The sequence below is a fragment of the Mustela erminea genome, chromosome 11, assembly GCF_009829155.1.
Source record: "Mustela erminea isolate mMusErm1 chromosome 11, mMusErm1.Pri, whole genome shotgun sequence".
NCBI classification, from domain to species: domain Eukaryota; kingdom Metazoa; phylum Chordata; class Mammalia; order Carnivora; family Mustelidae; genus Mustela; species Mustela erminea.
In genome coordinates, this window is record NC_045624.1 from 68809213 (window position 1) to 68827550 (window position 18338).

Sequence of the window (18338 nt, forward strand, 5' to 3'; positions counted from 1 at the left end):
AACTAATACAACCTTTCTAAATAATAATTCAGGCAGTATGTATGTGAACAGCTTTATTTTTTTTTAAGATTTTATTTATTTATTGACGGTCAGAGATCACAGGTAGGCAGATAGGCAGGCAGAGAGGGAGAGAGGAGGAAGCAGGCTCCCCGCTGAGCAGAGAGCCTGATGTGGGGCTTGATCCCAGGACAGTGGGATCATGACCTAAGCCGAAGGCAGAGACTTTAACCCACTGAGCCACCCAGGCACCCCTGTGAAGAGCTTTAAAATATTTTAGCCAATAATTTTATTTTTAGAAATCTATACTAAATGATCATAGATAATTCTAGATCTTGAACAAAAAACTGTATATAGGGTTAATTCCCTTTTAATGCTAATCCAGTGTTAAGCACATATATCAAAAGTCAGTGAAGACTTGCTCTATGTTATCATCATTTTTGTATTCTGCTTTCCCTACTATTTTGTAGATTTTCATTTCTGATCCAGTTTTTGTTTTCATAAGGCTTGTTTGTGTGTGTGTTTTCAAGTTTAGTGACCAATCTTGAAATTTCTAAGAGGAAATGGGCCCTCTGGGGATAGTATATTATATAATAACTCCTGCACAATTTAAATTGTTGCACTTTATTATTCTACCTACAGAAGAAACTTCTAAAAATAAATCCATCTTATGTATAGTGTACAAGATGATAGTGAAACACCCTACAGTAACTTCTGCCATTTCGCCCCCCTAGAAATGGGTTCTTTTAAAAGTATATGTAATATATATCAGTTGATTCAAAGAGCAAGTGTGAATTTATGTCTTTTTCTTTCTTTATGAAACAACTTTGCACATCCATTTTATCTGAAACAAGTGGTTGGTAAAAGAACCCATCAATACAGCACGGACTCACAGGTTGATATTAAACACCAACCAATAAACCTGTCCTTCCCTCCCCCCAGCTGAGGTCCCTTACAGTGGAAGGAAAACTCTTCAAAACCCCAAACATGTACCTCTGATTCTGAGTACAATTTAAAATCCTTGTATTGGGGCAACTGGAAGGCTCAGTCAGTTAAGCACCTGCCTTCAACTCAGGTCATGAAGCTAGGGTCCTGGGATCAAGTTCGATGTCCTGCTCCGTGCTCAGCTGGGAGTCTGCTTTTTCCTCTCCCTCTGATCCTCCCACCCCCTCAAATAAATAAATAAACTCTTAAAAAATAAAATAAAATAAAATCCTTGTATTCAAGATTAGACAAATTTTCAAGCATGAATGTACCCTCTGCAGAACTCTATCCTGACATACTTTTCAAAGAGGAACAAGTAAAAAGTAAAAAGTGACTTTTGGAGGGCAGCTCTTAAGTGGAGAAAAGAAGGGTCCACCCCACTGTACAGTGACAGATCTGAAGGCACAGAGTCACTCAGTTTCTTAGGGTTATGCCAGTCCAAAAGCCTCACCGGGAAAATTCCACAAATAGCTACTCTGCAAGCCTCTCACCTGGTCACTCCTGGAAAGGAGCCTCTTAATCATGACTCTTTATCTTTTAGACCCTTGCCAACCACTACATGTTCCAATCTAGCCCAGTATATTTCGACTGGTATAGAAAACATCTTGGAGGATCAGCTTTCCCCAAAATAAAACTCTTATCTGACTTTAAAAAAAGAGAGGAGACTAACAGGTCTATGAGCCATTTCATCTAAAACCACTTTTCCTGATACATAAATATATGGGGGAAAGTTTTAACTCTACAAATGCTTTTCTTCAATCCCTCTGAAAACAGATCAAGTAAGGGAAGAACAAAACTTTCCTCCTCCTGAAATATAAAATTTCCAGGTATCTTTATACTCGGCCTGATTCATTGTCCTTTTTGTAAGAATAGATGCGTGAGGAGAGAGCAAGTTAGAGTGAAAAATTGGGAATTTTGCAAAAAAAAAAAGAAAAAAATATATATATATATCAATATCTCAATCATGTTGAACCGTGCTATGAAGCTATTTCCAGAACAAAAGTGAGTGAAGCAATTAATATGTCAGCAACTATATTACAAAACATTTCTTTATTCTTAAGGTTCCTCAGCAGGGTGTTTAATATGTAGTTCAACCCATACTTCCAAAAGTTGAGTTGCTCTGAAAAACTACTCTATGAAAATGTACTCCCTTGGATTTAAAATTTTAATCATTTTAGGGGCGCCTGGGTGGCTCAGTGGGTTAAGCCGCTGCCTTCGGCTCAGGTCATGATCTCAGGGTCCTGGGATCGAGCCCCGCATCGGGCTCTCTGCTCAGCAGGGAGCCTGCTTCCCCCTCTCTCTCTCTGTCTGTCTCTCTGCCTACTTGTGATCTCTCTCTCTCTCTGTCAAATAAATAAATAAATAAATCTTTAAAAAATATATATATATATAATTTTAATCATTTTAAACTATAATTTACAGCATAAATTACATTGTCACGAACAACTAATCTAAATTCATTTCTATACTGCAACCAAAGATGTCCATTTCCCTTTGAAATAACAGCACAGATATATATGATAGCAGTACTTACTGTACAAATCTTTTTAAAGGATAATCAGAAAATCACAAGATGTTAACACTGAGCAGGGGTCTTTTACAAGTAAGACAGCCTCCATTACAAATAAGAAAGCCAAGGCCTCAAGAGGCAATCCGTCAAGTTTACAGAATACCAAGTCACTCTTGGTGTTACTTTCATTACCAGTTAATAATATTTAACAGCCATCTAGATACTATGCTTCAGTAAATAACATGCAATAAACTAAATGAGTGCCTGCCCCAAATTACTCATCTCATAAATGGTTACATTACGAATAACAGCAAGTATGGCATATGAAATCTGTATTAAAATATGAAAGAATGAGGAGAATTTTAAAGATAAAGAGTGAAGTTTGTCTATGAACGATCTCGCTGAACATAAAAGAATAATGAAAGCAACGTCAGAGCAGTAGGATGGAAAGAAGCTGATCAGATCATCGGAAAAGGACAAGGGTCCCTTGTGCTCAGGCCACTGCAAACATGAAATCAGCATTAGTGCTCTCCGTGCCTTTGACGACAGCCCGCGCTGAAGCAAGCACTTAGGCTCCATCAGTAGCAATTTCAGATTACATGCATGGAAGTGCAGTATCCCACACAAGGGAGCTGTTCCAACCGTCCTCTTCGCCACGGGCACCGCTCTTCCTCGGTTTACAAATACCCTCATCCCCTCCTGGACCCTGCTGTCTCCTCAGCTTGATTTTTTTTTTCCTCTCCATGAAACTGCATAAGGGGCAGACAGCATCTGTTGCTCCCACACCTTGTCACTTGCTCTTTAGACCATGTCAGCTCCCAGAAAATTCTTTTGCCCCCTGCTCTTTAGACTGTCCTACAGTCTGACGTCCTCAGGATAACTTAAATTTTAATATATCGCGGGGTGCCTGGGTGGCTCAGCGGGTTAAGCCTCTGCCTTCGGCTCAGGTCATGATTTCAGGGCGCTGGGATGGAGCCCTGCATAGGGCTCTCTGCTCAGCAGGGAACCTGCTCCCCCCACCTCTGCCTGCCTCTCTGCCTACTTGTGATCTCTCTCTGTGTCAAATAAATAAATAAAATCCTTTTTAAAAAACACATAAAAAAATTTTAACATATCGTAAGTCACATTCATTGTGTCTCCTACGTTCCTTTCAAAGAGCATGCCCCTGGTTCCATTTATATGAAATGTCCAGAAGAGGCAAATCCATAGAGACAGAAAGTGGATTAGTGCTTGCCAGAGGATACAGGAAGAAGGGGAATTGAGAGTGACTGCTAACAGGCACAAGGTTTCTTTTTAGGGTGATGGAAATGCTCTAGAATTAGATAACAGTGATGGCTGCACAACACTGTGAATATACTGAAGGCCATCAAACTGCATGGTGAGTGTTATGCTATATGAATTTTAGCTCAATAAAAAGTTGCCAATTAAAAACAAACAAAAAAAGTGTATTCACAATGCTGTACAACTACACACACACACACACACACACACACACACACACACACACACAGCATTTCCCTCCTTCTAACTTCCCTTTCACCTTGCAAAATAATAAACTCCCCAAAAGTGGAATTATTAAGGCAGAAGCCGAATGATCATCTGTCAGCAATGAGCTACTGAAGAGCTAATGGGAGTGAGGGGGAAATTACACTAGACTACCGCGAAGGATTTTTCATCCGTAAATTCCTATGTCACAAACCACAATGAAGAAATGATACCCGGAAAAAAATTTTTAAGTAGCCAGGAAGAAAAAATACGAATCATCTCTTCCCATTCAAAATGGGAACTGTGGAATATAATAAAGCAAAAGAACAAAAGTGCAATAGGTCCAAAAAGGAAGAACATAGAATACTAAGAAAAGAATATTAAATAGAAAAGCAAAGAAATTAAATAACAGCTCAAAAGCCAAGAAATGATATTCAGAGTTTAACATAGCAATGCTTGTTTTGTTTATGCAGATATTATCCCATAGCTAACTGTATCTCTCTAGAAAAATTCCGAAACCTTTTTTGTCCTTGAGTGGTGAAGTAAGATGTTGAAAAAAAAAAAATTCTAATGCACATGAGACTTAAATCAGATTACTACCGTTGGGCATATAACTGCGTTAATAAGGTAAACAAGGCATGGATAACATAGAAAGTTATTTTCCCCTAAATACAGTCTCTTCCCTTTAAAATCCATTAATGCCAACAACCAGTGTCCTTTGTGAGGAAGTTTAGAGGGGAAGGTAAAAATTATGGCTGATACAAAAAACAAAAAACTAAATCTACTACAAATAAATGCCAGCAAACGTCTGTAATAGTTTGTTGTAGAAAAGAACCCCTTTTTGCAGACTAAATGACCAGCGTTTAGTAAAACAGAAAAGAGGTATTAGTCTACACATTCAATATTAGAAAAGGGGTACATTAAAATATTTGTACATTAAATGTGTATAGTACATTAAAATATTTGACATATTTACCTGGTTATGAATCAAGACATCAGAATGTTAAAGGAAGTCCAATTTAAATGTTACGAAATCAAAGTTATCCAAAGAAAAACAAACTAAATAAGACAACAATCCTATACTCTTCTCTAGTTTATTAATTTAGGCTTCCAAAAAATGAAAGAAATGGAGTTTCTGAGTCTATCAAGAACTGCTTCCTCCTGCTTTTTTTATAATTAAAAACATTTTCTTAAAAAGCTCACATTAATAGTTTGCAAACTGCTATTTAATTTTTACTCTAGATTTAGCAAGTTCATCAGATATATCTCAAATTTACTTAGAGTAATGTTTTTTCGAGCATATTTTCCACAACTTATATTAAGAAATATGTCAGGCACCTGGCTGGCTCAGTCAGTTAAGCATCTACCTTCAGGTTATGATCTCGGGGTCCTGGGATGGAGTCCCGTATCAGGCCCCCTGCTCAGCGGGGGTTCTGATTCTCCCTCTCCTTCTGTCCCTTCCCCTGCTTGTGTTCTTCTCTCAAATAAATAAATAAAATCTTCCAAAAAGAAAAAAAAACAAAAACAAAACTTAACACTCTTGTATAAAACTCTTGTGTGTTCTAACACAAGAGTCTATGATGTGACATTTTAATGACCCCAATTTTTTATGAATTTAGAGGTCATAATCCACTCTTCTATCCACAACTATCACGCACCTTACAACTTTACACCTGCGTCAGCTTCAAAGAACACAATTCCACAAAACCAGCTATAGCAGACCAATCTGAAAAGCAAATGTATTAAAGGATTCCCCAACATTTTGTGACCAGCTCTTGTCACAAGTCAGAAAACTACTTCACAATCATATTCTAAAGAGCGATCTGTTAACCAGCAGCCTCAGCACACACTTGAGATCTTTTCAGGAATCCACAATCTCACCTGAGACCTACTATTTGTGAATTTGCTATATTATTCAACAATATTAAATTCTGTTATATAGATCAAGAAAACAAGTGGGGGGGCGCCTGGGTGGCTCAGTGGGTTAAAGCCTCTGCTTTCAGCTCAGGTCATGATCCCAGAGTCCTGGGATCGAGCCCCGCATTGGGCTCTCTGCTCAGCAGAGAACCTGCTTCCTCCTCTCTCTCCGCCTGCCTCTCTGCCTACTTGTGATCTCTGTCTGTCAAATAAATAAATAAAATCTTTAAAAAATAATAATAATAAAATTAAATTAAAAAAAGAAAACAAATGGGATGGATGACACTTATAAGTGATGGTCACTAACGGTAAGTAAGCTAATAACTTAAGGAGGTAAAGGCCACACTCAGAGGCTCAATTAGGTACAGACAATAACAGCTTATAAGCTTCTAAAAATGAAGGCAAAATTTTTAAGATGTGCTAAAAATAGTTAAGTTAGTAAGCGGAAAGACATTCCAAAATAGAAAATATATTGATGGAACAAACAAGAAGTTCCCTTGCAGAAAGAAAAGGGATGGAAAGACCAAGTCATCCTTGTGCCATCTCTGGACTGCCAGATACGCCATCTCCGTTCCAGCCACCCACCGAGACCGCCCAGCCTGGTCTTATTTCAGACTCACAGGTGCCTGACCCAAGAAACACAAATAAAACCCAGGGAAACTGGCAAAGCTACCGCTGTCTGTAAGCGTACTTGTACCGTCTCTCCTCTGTAGAGCAAATACCATGATATCATGAGCTGAGGGGATTATTAGTATGTGGAGCCCATGCTCAAAAATCAACTCTGGTCCTCATAACCGCACCCTTAGTGGGAAAGGTGATGTGAAAGTGAGAGGGCTGGCATATAAATATTGTGTACCCAGGCCTCAGGTTCCGTGGTCCCTCCAAACTTTGCTCCTTACCTGTGTAAACTTTCCCTATGGCTTTCCTCTTGCTTCTGGCTGTGTGTTTTAAACTGATTTGATAAATACTGTGATTCAGACATTTAATCTGGTTGCTGAGCCTGTCTATCGTATAGCCCGTGGGAAAGCTGGTGATGTGCTTGGAGGTTAACCTTTGCATCAAGGTGATTCCCCCCAAATAACTGCTGAATCAGAAATCCGCACTTTAAAATATCCCCAGGGGTTTCATAAGCATATTAAAGTTTAAGAGCACTGAGCAAGACTATCTGAAGAAACAGAATGACCGAAATCTGAATCTCAGAACTATACTCTGAACACCTCCCAAATAAAAGATCTTATATATGTCCTGTGTATCAACTCGGAGCCCCCCAAAAGAAAGAGAATGCTAAGGGACCCCACTTTCAACAAGTCTCATGTAAGATTTAGAGAAGCACTGCAGTCCTTGGTGATTCTCCTTTGAACCCCAGCTCTGCAAACTCCATACAGCTAGAGAGAACATTCAGAAAGGTAGAGCACAACATACCGTCACATTAACCCTGCAATCTCCTTCTTGCTAAGGGAATTAGGAAAATACCCTTTTTCATCGATGCTAAGTTTCAAGAACACCTATCCAAAGGACATAAGACTACCAGAAAGAGAGAAAGGGTTATGACTGCCTTAAAAGGGTTGCAGTGACCTTAGAAAGAGCATCCAGGAACAGTTCAGGAGAACAGCCCAAGAACCATCCTTAAGGGGCTATCCACTCCCCACCTCCTGGCATTTGCTGACCTGATCAGCTCCAGTCACTTTCTGTATTTATTACATTTTATAGTATATTGCACTGTTAACCCACACGTAGCAAGGTCTCAGTAAATATTCCAAATTAATAGAAAACAATAATGAAAAATGTCATCACTTCTCTCCTGGGCTCATTTAAAGCAAAGCTAATTAATTCAATCTCTTGGTTTTGAGAAATTCCTGAGAATGAAGGCATAATTCCATAGCTCAAATTAGCATGGTTCATAACACTCTCTCACTCCATATTTCAAACTTGGATTTTATATTTTCCATTATTAATCAATACCACTGTAATTTTCCACAACACTGTGAAACACATCAACCTATCCATTAAGAAACAATCCATTTCTAAATGTCACCGATTATGTATAAGTAATACGCTACACAGGAAAGATCAGCTATCATTTTGATGCTTTCCTAGATCCAGATTTAAGACGTCTCAGTAAAGTATCTATTTAAAAAAATCTATAGAAGAACTGAAATAACAACTGACAAAATGATCACACACATAAAGATCATACACAAGATGTAAAACAAAAGCCTAAAAGTGTTGAGAATATTTACTCCGGTGAAGAGTAAATGAGAATATCAGGAAAAGAATGTAAAAGTTCTAAAGATCATTTCTGTAAAGAGTATGTCACCTTTGGTTGCTGAAAGAGGCAGTATGTTTAAATTTCAAAAGAAAAGGTTTAGGTTGGAAATCATAATCTCCCATTCTGTAAGTGCAACTTTACAAAAGGAATAATGAAACATACATAGGGAATGGCACAGTGTATTTCCTTCCAAATGGTTTATCAAATCCTGTTCAATCCATGCATTTAGCACAGCCAAGGACAGTTACAGTCCTCATAGGACATGAGACATTTCAGCACAGGTTTTCAGACTGTGTTATATGTGTTTTAAATAACAAGTATTGAAGAACCGAGTCAACCAGCTCACATAGGAAAGAGGCAACATTGTAGATTTGCATGCCTTCTACCTCAAACAGCATGAGCACAGACACATGAAAAGCCTTCAATAAACACTTGTTGAACTTCATTGTTACCACCCTCTGAGGCAAAAATCTTAATTGGAGAATAATCTAAATACTACCAGCCCCAGTACCAGTAGAAAAGTGACTCTCAAGATTTCCAAGTGAATCCACTTACATGTTAAACAGTGAGAACAACAAGAAAGAATAATTGTCTTATTCATTACAAAGGGCTAAGAATGAATCTTCTGTTTGCAAACTTAATCCACTCCAACTAATACTTTTAACTGCCCACTAAAACCTAGTACATTATCTTTGTTTCACAAACCTTATTCTTGATAAAATGTGTTACAACTTATATGTATGTAATCTATTTCATTCCTTGTTATATAAAATACATAATTTATTACATGAAAATTAAAAGGCAAAATGCTTTTGTTATAAGCAACAGTAGGAAAAATCACTTGAATTTCAGAATATCATATCCCAAACCTGGTTTGTTCACCTATGAACAGCCATATTTCAATAAGAAATCCTTTAAAATGCATTAAACCCATCACCATGTATTACATTTTGTGCAGCTCCGGACGCAAATACAAGGCTGGTGCCCCATTTGGTCGAGTGGGTAGTGTTCTAGTTGATAAATTTTCGTTAAGCTGCTATCCCCCATTAGGGAGTTAGTCACTGGTTTTAACAAACTCCTTGAAGAGTTCATTTCAGTTATTCCTGCCTTGCTCACTGTAAAACAATTTAATCTTATTGCTTTCTTCCTAAGGGGTAGAAAGATGATGCTCAAAGGAGAGCACTTGGAAGGGAACATGCACAGCGAAATTTAGGAACTCCCTGGATAAGCCTGATGGAAAGACACCTCTAAAGAGAGAGCCTAAGACTTGGGGAGTGGGGGGCCGAGGTTTAGGGGAGAGGCTCACAAATGAAAGTGGGAAAACACAGCAAAGAAACTTAGCTTACTCAGAAACCACACTCACATCTCTAGTTATTTTAAACACAGTGTAACTCGGCATGGCCCATTCTGACCCAGAAATTTTGTCTTACCCTAATGAAATGAACTGCCTACTAACACCTATAAATAATTTCATAGATTATTTATTTCAAATTAGTATTTCATAATCAGAGCAAAGTCAAATTTCTCTTTGCTTTGTAAATTCTCTCTCTTACAGCCTTATATGGAAGTTTCAAAAGACGGAAATGACAATAGACAGTGGATTTCAGATTCCTTTAAAAGACATCACATCAAATTCCAAATCTATTATATATACACACAGGACAAGCTGGGAGTCCCTAGAAAGTGGTTTCAATCTACACATTTCTACCACCACAACCCTTCGATTCCCCTAGGAGGGCCTGCCAGAATCTTAGGACGGAGGCTGATGGACAAGTACACTTTGAAAAAGCATTCCAGGAGACTGTGATACTCAACCCACCACCTCCTGCCCCTCCCGCCATTATCAGCTAATAATGCTTCACCCCCTGCTTCTGATGTACGCTGTGCTATTTCTTCTACACCAAATGTTAAGTAAGTGAAGTCATTAGAATAGAGCATCTGAATCTAATTGGCATTTATCCAGCTTTTAAGAGGTAAAAACATATACATGAATGACAAATCAATTTAATTTCCTTTCATAAAATTTCATTTCAGGGCTACATCACAAGTTCTGAACTCAAAGCTAATCACAGTCATAGCTTTCCAATTAAAGTATTTAAGTCCGCTAATATATTTCCATGAATCAAACTTTCGCTACTAAGTAGCAGTACAAAAAAAAAAATAGTAAGTTTCAACATTCCTCACAATCCACTTACACTTAAGTAAGAGAGAACTCAAGAATTTTTTAAGCAAGTAAATAAAGACTATTATTTCAAGGTCAACCATGACTTTCTCATTGTACATTATGCCTCATATACTAGAGGGTCCAGATTCAGAAAATGTTATTACATATGGGTACTTTTAGTAGAACTAAAGAGGTAATTCTATTTTCAAACTAACACTCCCGGTTTTCCGGGTTCATATTATTCATACTCCAGTCCATTGGAATGTATCTCACAATCCTCAAACTTCTTCAACTTTACTATTAGTCAATACCGGTTTAAGCAATCCTAAAGTATATTAGGAAATATGTGGACATCCCCCAAACTTTTAAAATCACTTGACAACATTTGTATATCAACAACCGTGACTTCCTTATAGTTGTCAAATCTATTCTACATACATTTAGGCCCAAATACCAAAAAAAAAAAACACAACTTGGAAATTTCAAAAACAAACTGAGAAAACATACTTACCTTAATTGGAGCACTACTAAACTTAATTTTTCTATTTGCTGGGATGTCATCTTCTTCTGGCAATCCAACAATTTCCGAGTATTCCATATCAGGTTGATAGTAACTGTTTTCATCACTCTCTTCCTGCTCATCCTGCTCAGTGCCCGTCTCTCCCCAGTCTGAATTATACCTGGACCTGACCCTGTATACATTATAGTCACTGTGCATGTAAACATGGGAACTCTCAAAATGAACCGAATCTTCAGGTACTTCCTTTCCACACCTGGATCCAGAAGCATCAGCAGAGGTAAAATCACCACCTGCCAGTTCTTTCTTCTGATGCATTGCTGCCTCACTCCCAACTAAATTAGCTTCGGCGTCTTCTAAAGGTTCATTTTGTGGTGAAGGGATTTCAGACTCGGGCATTGCCTTAGTGTCAGCACAAGGTTCTTCAGGAACGTCTCTGTCAATCCCGACAGGAGTCTCTTGGTTGGATGTGGAGTCCTCAGCTTCCTCGCTCTGCTGTGTCTCTTCACTGGGTATGGAGGCTAGAGAGGTACTTTTCAAAGCCACTTCTGGTCCCGGAGTTGTATGACCCTTCTGAGAATCCTCTGCATCATCACCGTGTTTGCTTGGAGGAGACCAAGAATTAGAATCCTTAAGGTGACCAAAAGTGTCAAGATTTGTAACAGTAACAGATGGTAGATTCAGGGGATAATGGCCAGTCACTGAGTATGCGTTGTTCTCAGCCTTCTCAGGAACAATGGCACTGGGGGAATCGGTATTCTCAAACACTGCACTCAGTTGACTCACAGTTGGGGAGACAGCCTCTGTCCGGGAGCTAAGGCTGTCCAAGGAATCGGTACTGCCTCTGTTGGACTTCGAGCCACCCCACTCATCCTGAGGCTCACTCCCTCCAGCTTTCTCTTTCTTTGGGGAATAGCGGTTGTTCTGTCCTGACTCATGCACACTTCTCTCAAACATCTTCCGAGTTTCTGTGAACTTAGAATATGAAGGGCCATCGTACATTGTGTCAAATCTACTGATTCGTTCGGAAACAGAGGACTCCAACTTAACAACCGAGCCATCTGTTTTTTCCAGAAATTCTTTGGGCCTCATTCTTCTCTGTGGAGATGAAGGTCCACCTTTCCCCCTTGTTTTGGCAATGACTGCAGCATTTTCATTGGGTTCCATACCCATCTGCATAAATAGATTTTTAATTCTGTTGACGTTGGAGCCATATTTCCTCCCCCTGCTCTGCTGGGAGCTCTCACCTTCTTTTGTTTTTTGCTCCCCATCTGACTTGGGTTTGTCAAAGGTACTTTTCAGTGCCTGGAACTCAGTTCTATAAGCATTCCTGTGAGGAGAGGCACTTCTGAGAGTGGTTCGTTCACCTGAAGACTCGGTTTTCAACATTTTTACTTCAGGGGTGAAAAGCCAATGTTCATAATGATCAGGAAAAAAAAAAAAACACAAAAAACAAAAAACAAAAACAAAACACCTCTCTTCTCTAATCACCAGTATTTGGTCAAGAAAAAGTACCTCTCAAATGCCATACTGTATCAGTGATCCTCCCAACAGGTGTATTAGGAAATTATTCAGTCAGGGGTTACACAAAATGGCTTTTTCAAAGCAAGACTAGAGGTTCATCTGTAACAGAAAAGAATGAATTTCTAAATTCATTTACTTATTTGAATCTAAGTTCAGTCAACTAACAATACACTTTTCAATGTGGCTTAGCCATATGTCAAACAGGAAAAAAAATCATTTATTGATAAGGGAATTTAAAAGCCAAGAATTTAAAAGTTATCCCTCTAATTGGTCTTAGATAACAAAAATGTTTCAAACACAATTTGGAGATCCCTACAGAAATCATATACTGACACACATACAAGTTACACATGAGTACAAGTACATAACTTCAGCCTAAGTTTCTGTTGCTTTTGTGAATGACCTTCAAAGAAACCAGCAGTTCACAGATCTTTAAGATATCACCAAACCTTCAGAAAAATGAATTTCATTTGGGGTGCTCCCCATCAGGTAGAATTTATTCTTTCTGTATAAGTACAATTCAAAGTTTGGAATCTATGTTTCCAAAGTCCAAAATATGCTTACAGAAGCTTAGTTCACCCTCTTTGGTCCAATATTCTCATGTACAGCATCCCCCGAGCAACATTAGTACATTTTCAGACCAAAACAAGCAGAAGAAAGTTCTTAAATGAAAATAAGTTTCACTCTAAGTGCACTCACATGTAATATTTGGAAGTTTCCTAAGCGTGGATACTATTAATTATAGAGTGAGATGTAGAATATCATGGGAATAAATGCAGAACGTGACGATCAGAAAGCAAATATAACATGAGCCCTCTTTTCATAGTCCTGATTTGTTTACTCCTCTAACTTACTACAAGCTCAGAATGCAACGCAATGCATGCTTGCTGGTCTCCACTAGCCCACAGCTGGATTTTATATCAATATGCCAGTAATCAAATACTTCAAGATCCGCTGAGGCGCAGACAATGTAGCTCCAAAGATTTTTCATTTTGTTTTTGCTTTGTTTTGTCTTTTAATATTAGGCCGAGCCATATCACCCTCACGCACCATCAGCTGAGGAAGCACACACTTTCACTTAAACCGCCTCCAAACTCGGCTTCTGGCCCAGCACGCATGCATGGCCCATGCAGACAAACAAGAAAGGCTTGAGAGTGTGGTGCCTTTTTTTTTTTTTTTTTTTTTTTTTTGTAAAGCATCGACAATCTCCTTGTACCCTGACATTTGTTTAAGCCCTGCACACCCTCCCCTCCCCCCCCCCCACGTACACCCCACTCCCTCCCCGGCCAATTCGAACCCGAGGGGGCGGGGGCGGGGGAGATGGGGCCGCCGGGGGACTCAAAACCTGCCCTCACAAAAGACAAACATAAATAACACCAACTTGAGAGGCAGCCGGTTCCCAAGCCTGGTTCGGGACGCAATCCCTCGGCCCCGGGGCAGGGCCGGGAGAGCAGGTGACGCCAAGCGCTATGGTAGGAGGTCGCAGTCTAGCTTTGTGCCAAAAAGCACCTGAAGTCCTAACACATTGGCTGCGGCTCCCGGCGGCTGCCAGGCGGATCCCAGTGTGGCACGGGGAAAGCCGAGCTCCCTAGCCACATTAAAAAAAGAAAAAGAAAAAAAAAATTACAGGGTAATGATAATAAATCCCTTTGTTTTTCCTCCCAATGTGCCAGGAAACAATAGATCCCACTGATAATGCCTCCGATCCTCAACCTATCGCTCCCCAACCACAACCCACCCCCACCCCCAGCCTGCAACTCAGCCTTTGTACATCCCGATTTTTTTCCTCTTCATCTCCACCCTCCCCAACTCCTCGCCCCGCGCACAGCCTCCCCCTTACCCGAGCGGGAGCCGCCGCCGGCGGGGAGGGTCGGGCGGCCGCGGCTCCCACCCCCCTCCTTAGAGGCGCCCCCCGCCCCACGGTGGCCGCGGCTCTCTCCGCGCCGGCCGGCTCGGCGCCCCTCCACCCGCCGCTCACGGCGCAGCGCGGAGGGCGGCTGCGGCGGCCGCTTCCACTCGCGCCGCGGCCCCCACGCGCGCCCAGCCCGCGGCGGGCGGCCCCGGGAGGCGCGCTGCGCTCCCCAACGCCATTGCGGGCGGGCGGCGGCCCGGGCCGCGACACGCTCGCACACTCGGGCCGGCCTGGGGCTGGGGTCCCGGCGCGGAAGGGGCTTGGCCCACGTGCGGTCACCCGCGCCGGGCCGTTTGGGCCGCCCGGGAGCCCAGGTGTAGTGGGGGAGAGACCGCGGGGGTGAGGAAGGCCCAGGGTAACAGGTGCCTCACCTCGGCTGATGGGATTAACTCTAGGGCCGCAGAGAGAGGGAGCCCGGCAGCAAAATCCCAGGAGAGGGAGAGAGAGAGGGAGCCTCTGGCGGCCAACCGAGGGCGAAAAGCACCGGCCCGAGGAGAGGCCGCCCCACCCCCTCGGCCGCGGGCTAGGGGCCTCCGGGGCCTGGGGCAAGGCCTGCTCTCTTCTCCTCTCGGCCTTGCTGAGAGGGGTTGGTTCGGCGCAAACTGGGCTACCGCTCGGCCCGCTGCTGGGCCCCCACAAAGTCTGCATTAACTTGATGACCCCAGGGCATCTAAAACCCCAGGCCACTCACCAGGCGGGGAAGGCCAACACCTAGGCCACTGTGCCCCGCCTAACACCCACCTTGACCTCAAGTCTCCACTGTTAAAAAAGAAAAGGATGAGGAGGTCTTCCGACGTTCGCGTCAGGATAGAATTTTTCCGACCCCCAACCTCCCCCTTTTGCCGCTACTCCCCCTTCTCTCCCGCCCACGCCCAAAGACCGGAAGTGTTACAGCCTTGGGGCAAAATACGAAACTGATCATGAGGATCAATGTGGATTTTTTAACCAATCCTCCCAAATATTCCACAGGGTAGAAATGACTAAAGGATAATTTTTGAAGAAGGTAATACCGTAGCTCTCATGGACATAGAAAATAAAAATGTGTCAGAAATATCATTTAACTCATTAATTAGGGAGGGAATCGCAAGATGTTACAACCCATTCCAACAAGGATGTAAAGAGCAGATCTTAACGGACAATCCGTAAAGAGGCCAAACTGGTTAAAACTCTATAAGGCCTCAAAATGAAATGTTTCGAATTATCTGTTCTACAGGGAAGTAATGGTATCTCTAAGAAAAACAAAGTAATTTTGCATTTCTATAGATAAGAACATTTACATTACCATTACTTTCTACAGCTTATAAAATAGTAAAATGGCCTTATCGAAGGTCAAAGGTGCAGACTGCCTTAGAACCAAAAAACGAGATTCCTGTAGATAACATCCAGCCTGCCACTGAAAGAACTCCCTGTGATAATTTTGCCCATTTCAAAGTCTTAAACAAGTTTTCCCAACGGAACTATAATTATCTGCATTTCCCAGATGGGAAAACTGAAGTTTTGTAACTTACCCAAAGCTTTATCAGCTACTAAATGATTGTAGATGGATATGAACTCCAGCAAGTCTGTATACAGAATCTATACCCTGGAAGCAAAATCTCTCCCCACTTAATTTCAAAAAGCCTTTGTAGTTACTCAATTCTAAGTATTTTGAACAGTGAATTTTTTTCTTCAAGCTCACCAAATTCTGGGTGCTTTCCCAAGAAATTGGCATTCTCTGTCTACAAAGTGGATGTCACTTCTATAAGCATAAACAGATGTAGCAGGCAACGTGAGGGGGCTGTGGTTCCAGTCTCCACTTTTGGAAAGAACATTTGTGCTGTCTGGGATAATTTAGTGGAAAAGTTCCTGTCATTTATTTGCAGTATGGAAACCATGTTTTTTAGGAGAGTAACCTAAATAAATGCAAGAACCTAATCACTGAGTTCTGTCTGTAGAAGAGGGGGCAGAGTTGGCAATAAAATCAGTCTTACACCTCTTTGCAAAAAGATGATTCATACAGAAAAGCAACCTAAAGAATTTGGTTGGTTTTTGTGTGTGTTTTTTTTTTTTAATGTGAACCTTCTGGAAAAATTCATACTGAAGGAATGAATGACAGAGTTTTTAAAACATAAAGCTGATAATTTTAAGATTTCTTGATTGCCCATAATCTACTTTCCAGTTCTAACACTTACCTATTTTAAGAATCTACTAGACCAGTACTAACCAATACATGTGGCTGTTTAAATTACTTAGAACCAGATACAATTAAAAATTCAGTTCCTTAGTCCCACCCGCCACATTTGAAGAACTCAATGGCTAGAGGCTACCCTATTGAACAGTGTAGATACAGAACATTTTTATCACAGAAGTTTCTATTGGACAGTGCTATCCTAGACAACGTTTGCATTTCTATAAATTAAAAAAGGCATATTGACTTTATGAGGGTTGAAACTTAGTTTAGTAGCTCATTAATGTATTGAGAGATTCAAGGTCCTACATTTTGCATTTTCCAGTTGGAAAGGGGTTGGAGCAGTGTTAGGGTATAACAGGTGATATTTAGTATTGACATGAGTGGAATACAAAGTACAATACATTGGGGCAGATGATTTTCCTATATGATTTCTTTCATAAGTCCTGGAGGATATTGTGGACTGTTATTCTTAGTTCCTTTGTAATCAGTAATACCATGATTAGTAAAAATGGACCATAAGATTAGTAGATAAAAAGTACAAAATGTAGGGCACCTGGGTGGCTCAGTTGGTGGAGCAGCAGACTCTTGATTTCGGCTCTGGTCCTGACCTCCAGGTCACCTAGTCAAAGCCCGGTCTCTGGCTCCAAGCTCAATGCCTGTTTGGCTTCAGAGTCTTTCTCAGGCTCTTCTTCCTTCCCCTGTCCCTCCCTCTCGCATTCATGCTCTCTCTCTAAAACAAATAAAATCTTTAAAATAAAAAAAAGTTCAAAATGTACTCTATGTTGTTTTAGGGGTTTTCTCAATATATTTTTAAAGTTCTCATAATGGATATTCTGAGTAACTAGTCAAAGAGTTATTATTATTCATAAGTGTAAGTGAAATATTGGGTACAGTTATAAATTAAGCCTGAATCAAATTTAAGACTAGATAATATTCACTAAGATAAGCCTGAAACCTGCCTTTCATGCCATAATTTAATGCAGGAAGGCACCTGGCTGGTTGTATATTAACAGAAGGTCTTGGAGAGAAAAGACTAGAACAGAGTTAAAGGTCTCCACAATAATCTCTTTATGCAATACACAAAATAATGGAAGAGCACTTTATATAAGTAAGTTTACACATAGGTTTAGCATAAAAGGATATTTTACTCCTATTACTATTTCTTTACCAATACTAATAAGAAAAATGTGTTGATAGTAATGAAGCAATTTGGTTGCCAAAAACATATTTATAACCGCTTATTTCACATTTGCAAATACCAGAGTGCTTTGTCCCCTTCAGATGTGAATGTTGGTATTCGGATATCTTAAAGGTCCATCTTTTAAATTTTAAAATTTTTTACCTATTTAAGGGTAAAAATTGAAGTCTGCCTTACGGTGTTTTAGGTTTTTGATATTCCGCACACACTCCGTTGTAGAGATGAACTACATTTCAGTAAAAGACTGAATGTAAGTTTTCAGCTTACATTCAGAATACAAGAGATATCTCTGATCAGTCTGATTTTGTGTTACTAACTACAAAATTAAGCTTAAATCAATAAACAGATTTTCTAATCTAGAAGGTATCATTTCTGCCCAAATAAATTGATAATGATTCAGCATTGCTTTCTACCTACATTCATGCCTTGGCCATGCCACTGAAAATTTATACCATCACCTTGATCGATTTCTCATTCTACAATACATCCAGTATCTTGGCTGTTCCACCTAAAAGTAGGCTCGTGATGGGTTTGAGTATTTACTTTTATTTGAAAGTAATAAACTATGGAACTTCTTGGGATTCCTAAAGTCATTTTTTAAGTTGCTGTTAATTTGTTAGCTCTACAAATATAGCACAATAGATCTACAGTGTGTTCACGCTAAAGTGATACCTCCTCTGTTTTATTCCCT

At 40.4% G+C, this 18338-nt stretch overlaps 1 protein-coding gene across 10 annotated transcripts in view; it reads right to left on the reverse strand.

Annotated features, from left to right (window-relative positions):
* The window catches only part of PPP1R9A (protein phosphatase 1 regulatory subunit 9A), a 304191-nt gene extending 289336 nt beyond the window's left edge, over nt 1-14855 (reverse strand). For 9 of the 10 annotated variants that reach the window (XM_032306049.1, XM_032306048.1, XM_032306046.1 and 6 more), the window contains exons 1-2: nt 14208-14297; nt 10838-12466 (exon numbers count right to left, since the gene is read on the reverse strand). In XM_032306049.1, the coding sequence (XP_032161940.1) occupies nt 10838-12232 (1395 nt within the window). In that variant the 5' untranslated portion in view covers nt 12233-12466; nt 14208-14297. Of the gene's footprint in view, nt 1-10837; nt 12467-14207; nt 14298-14650 lie in introns of those variants that run through there. The other variant, XM_032306040.1, reaches the window with a different exon arrangement.
* Nucleotides 14856-18338: the final 3483 nt, after the last annotated feature.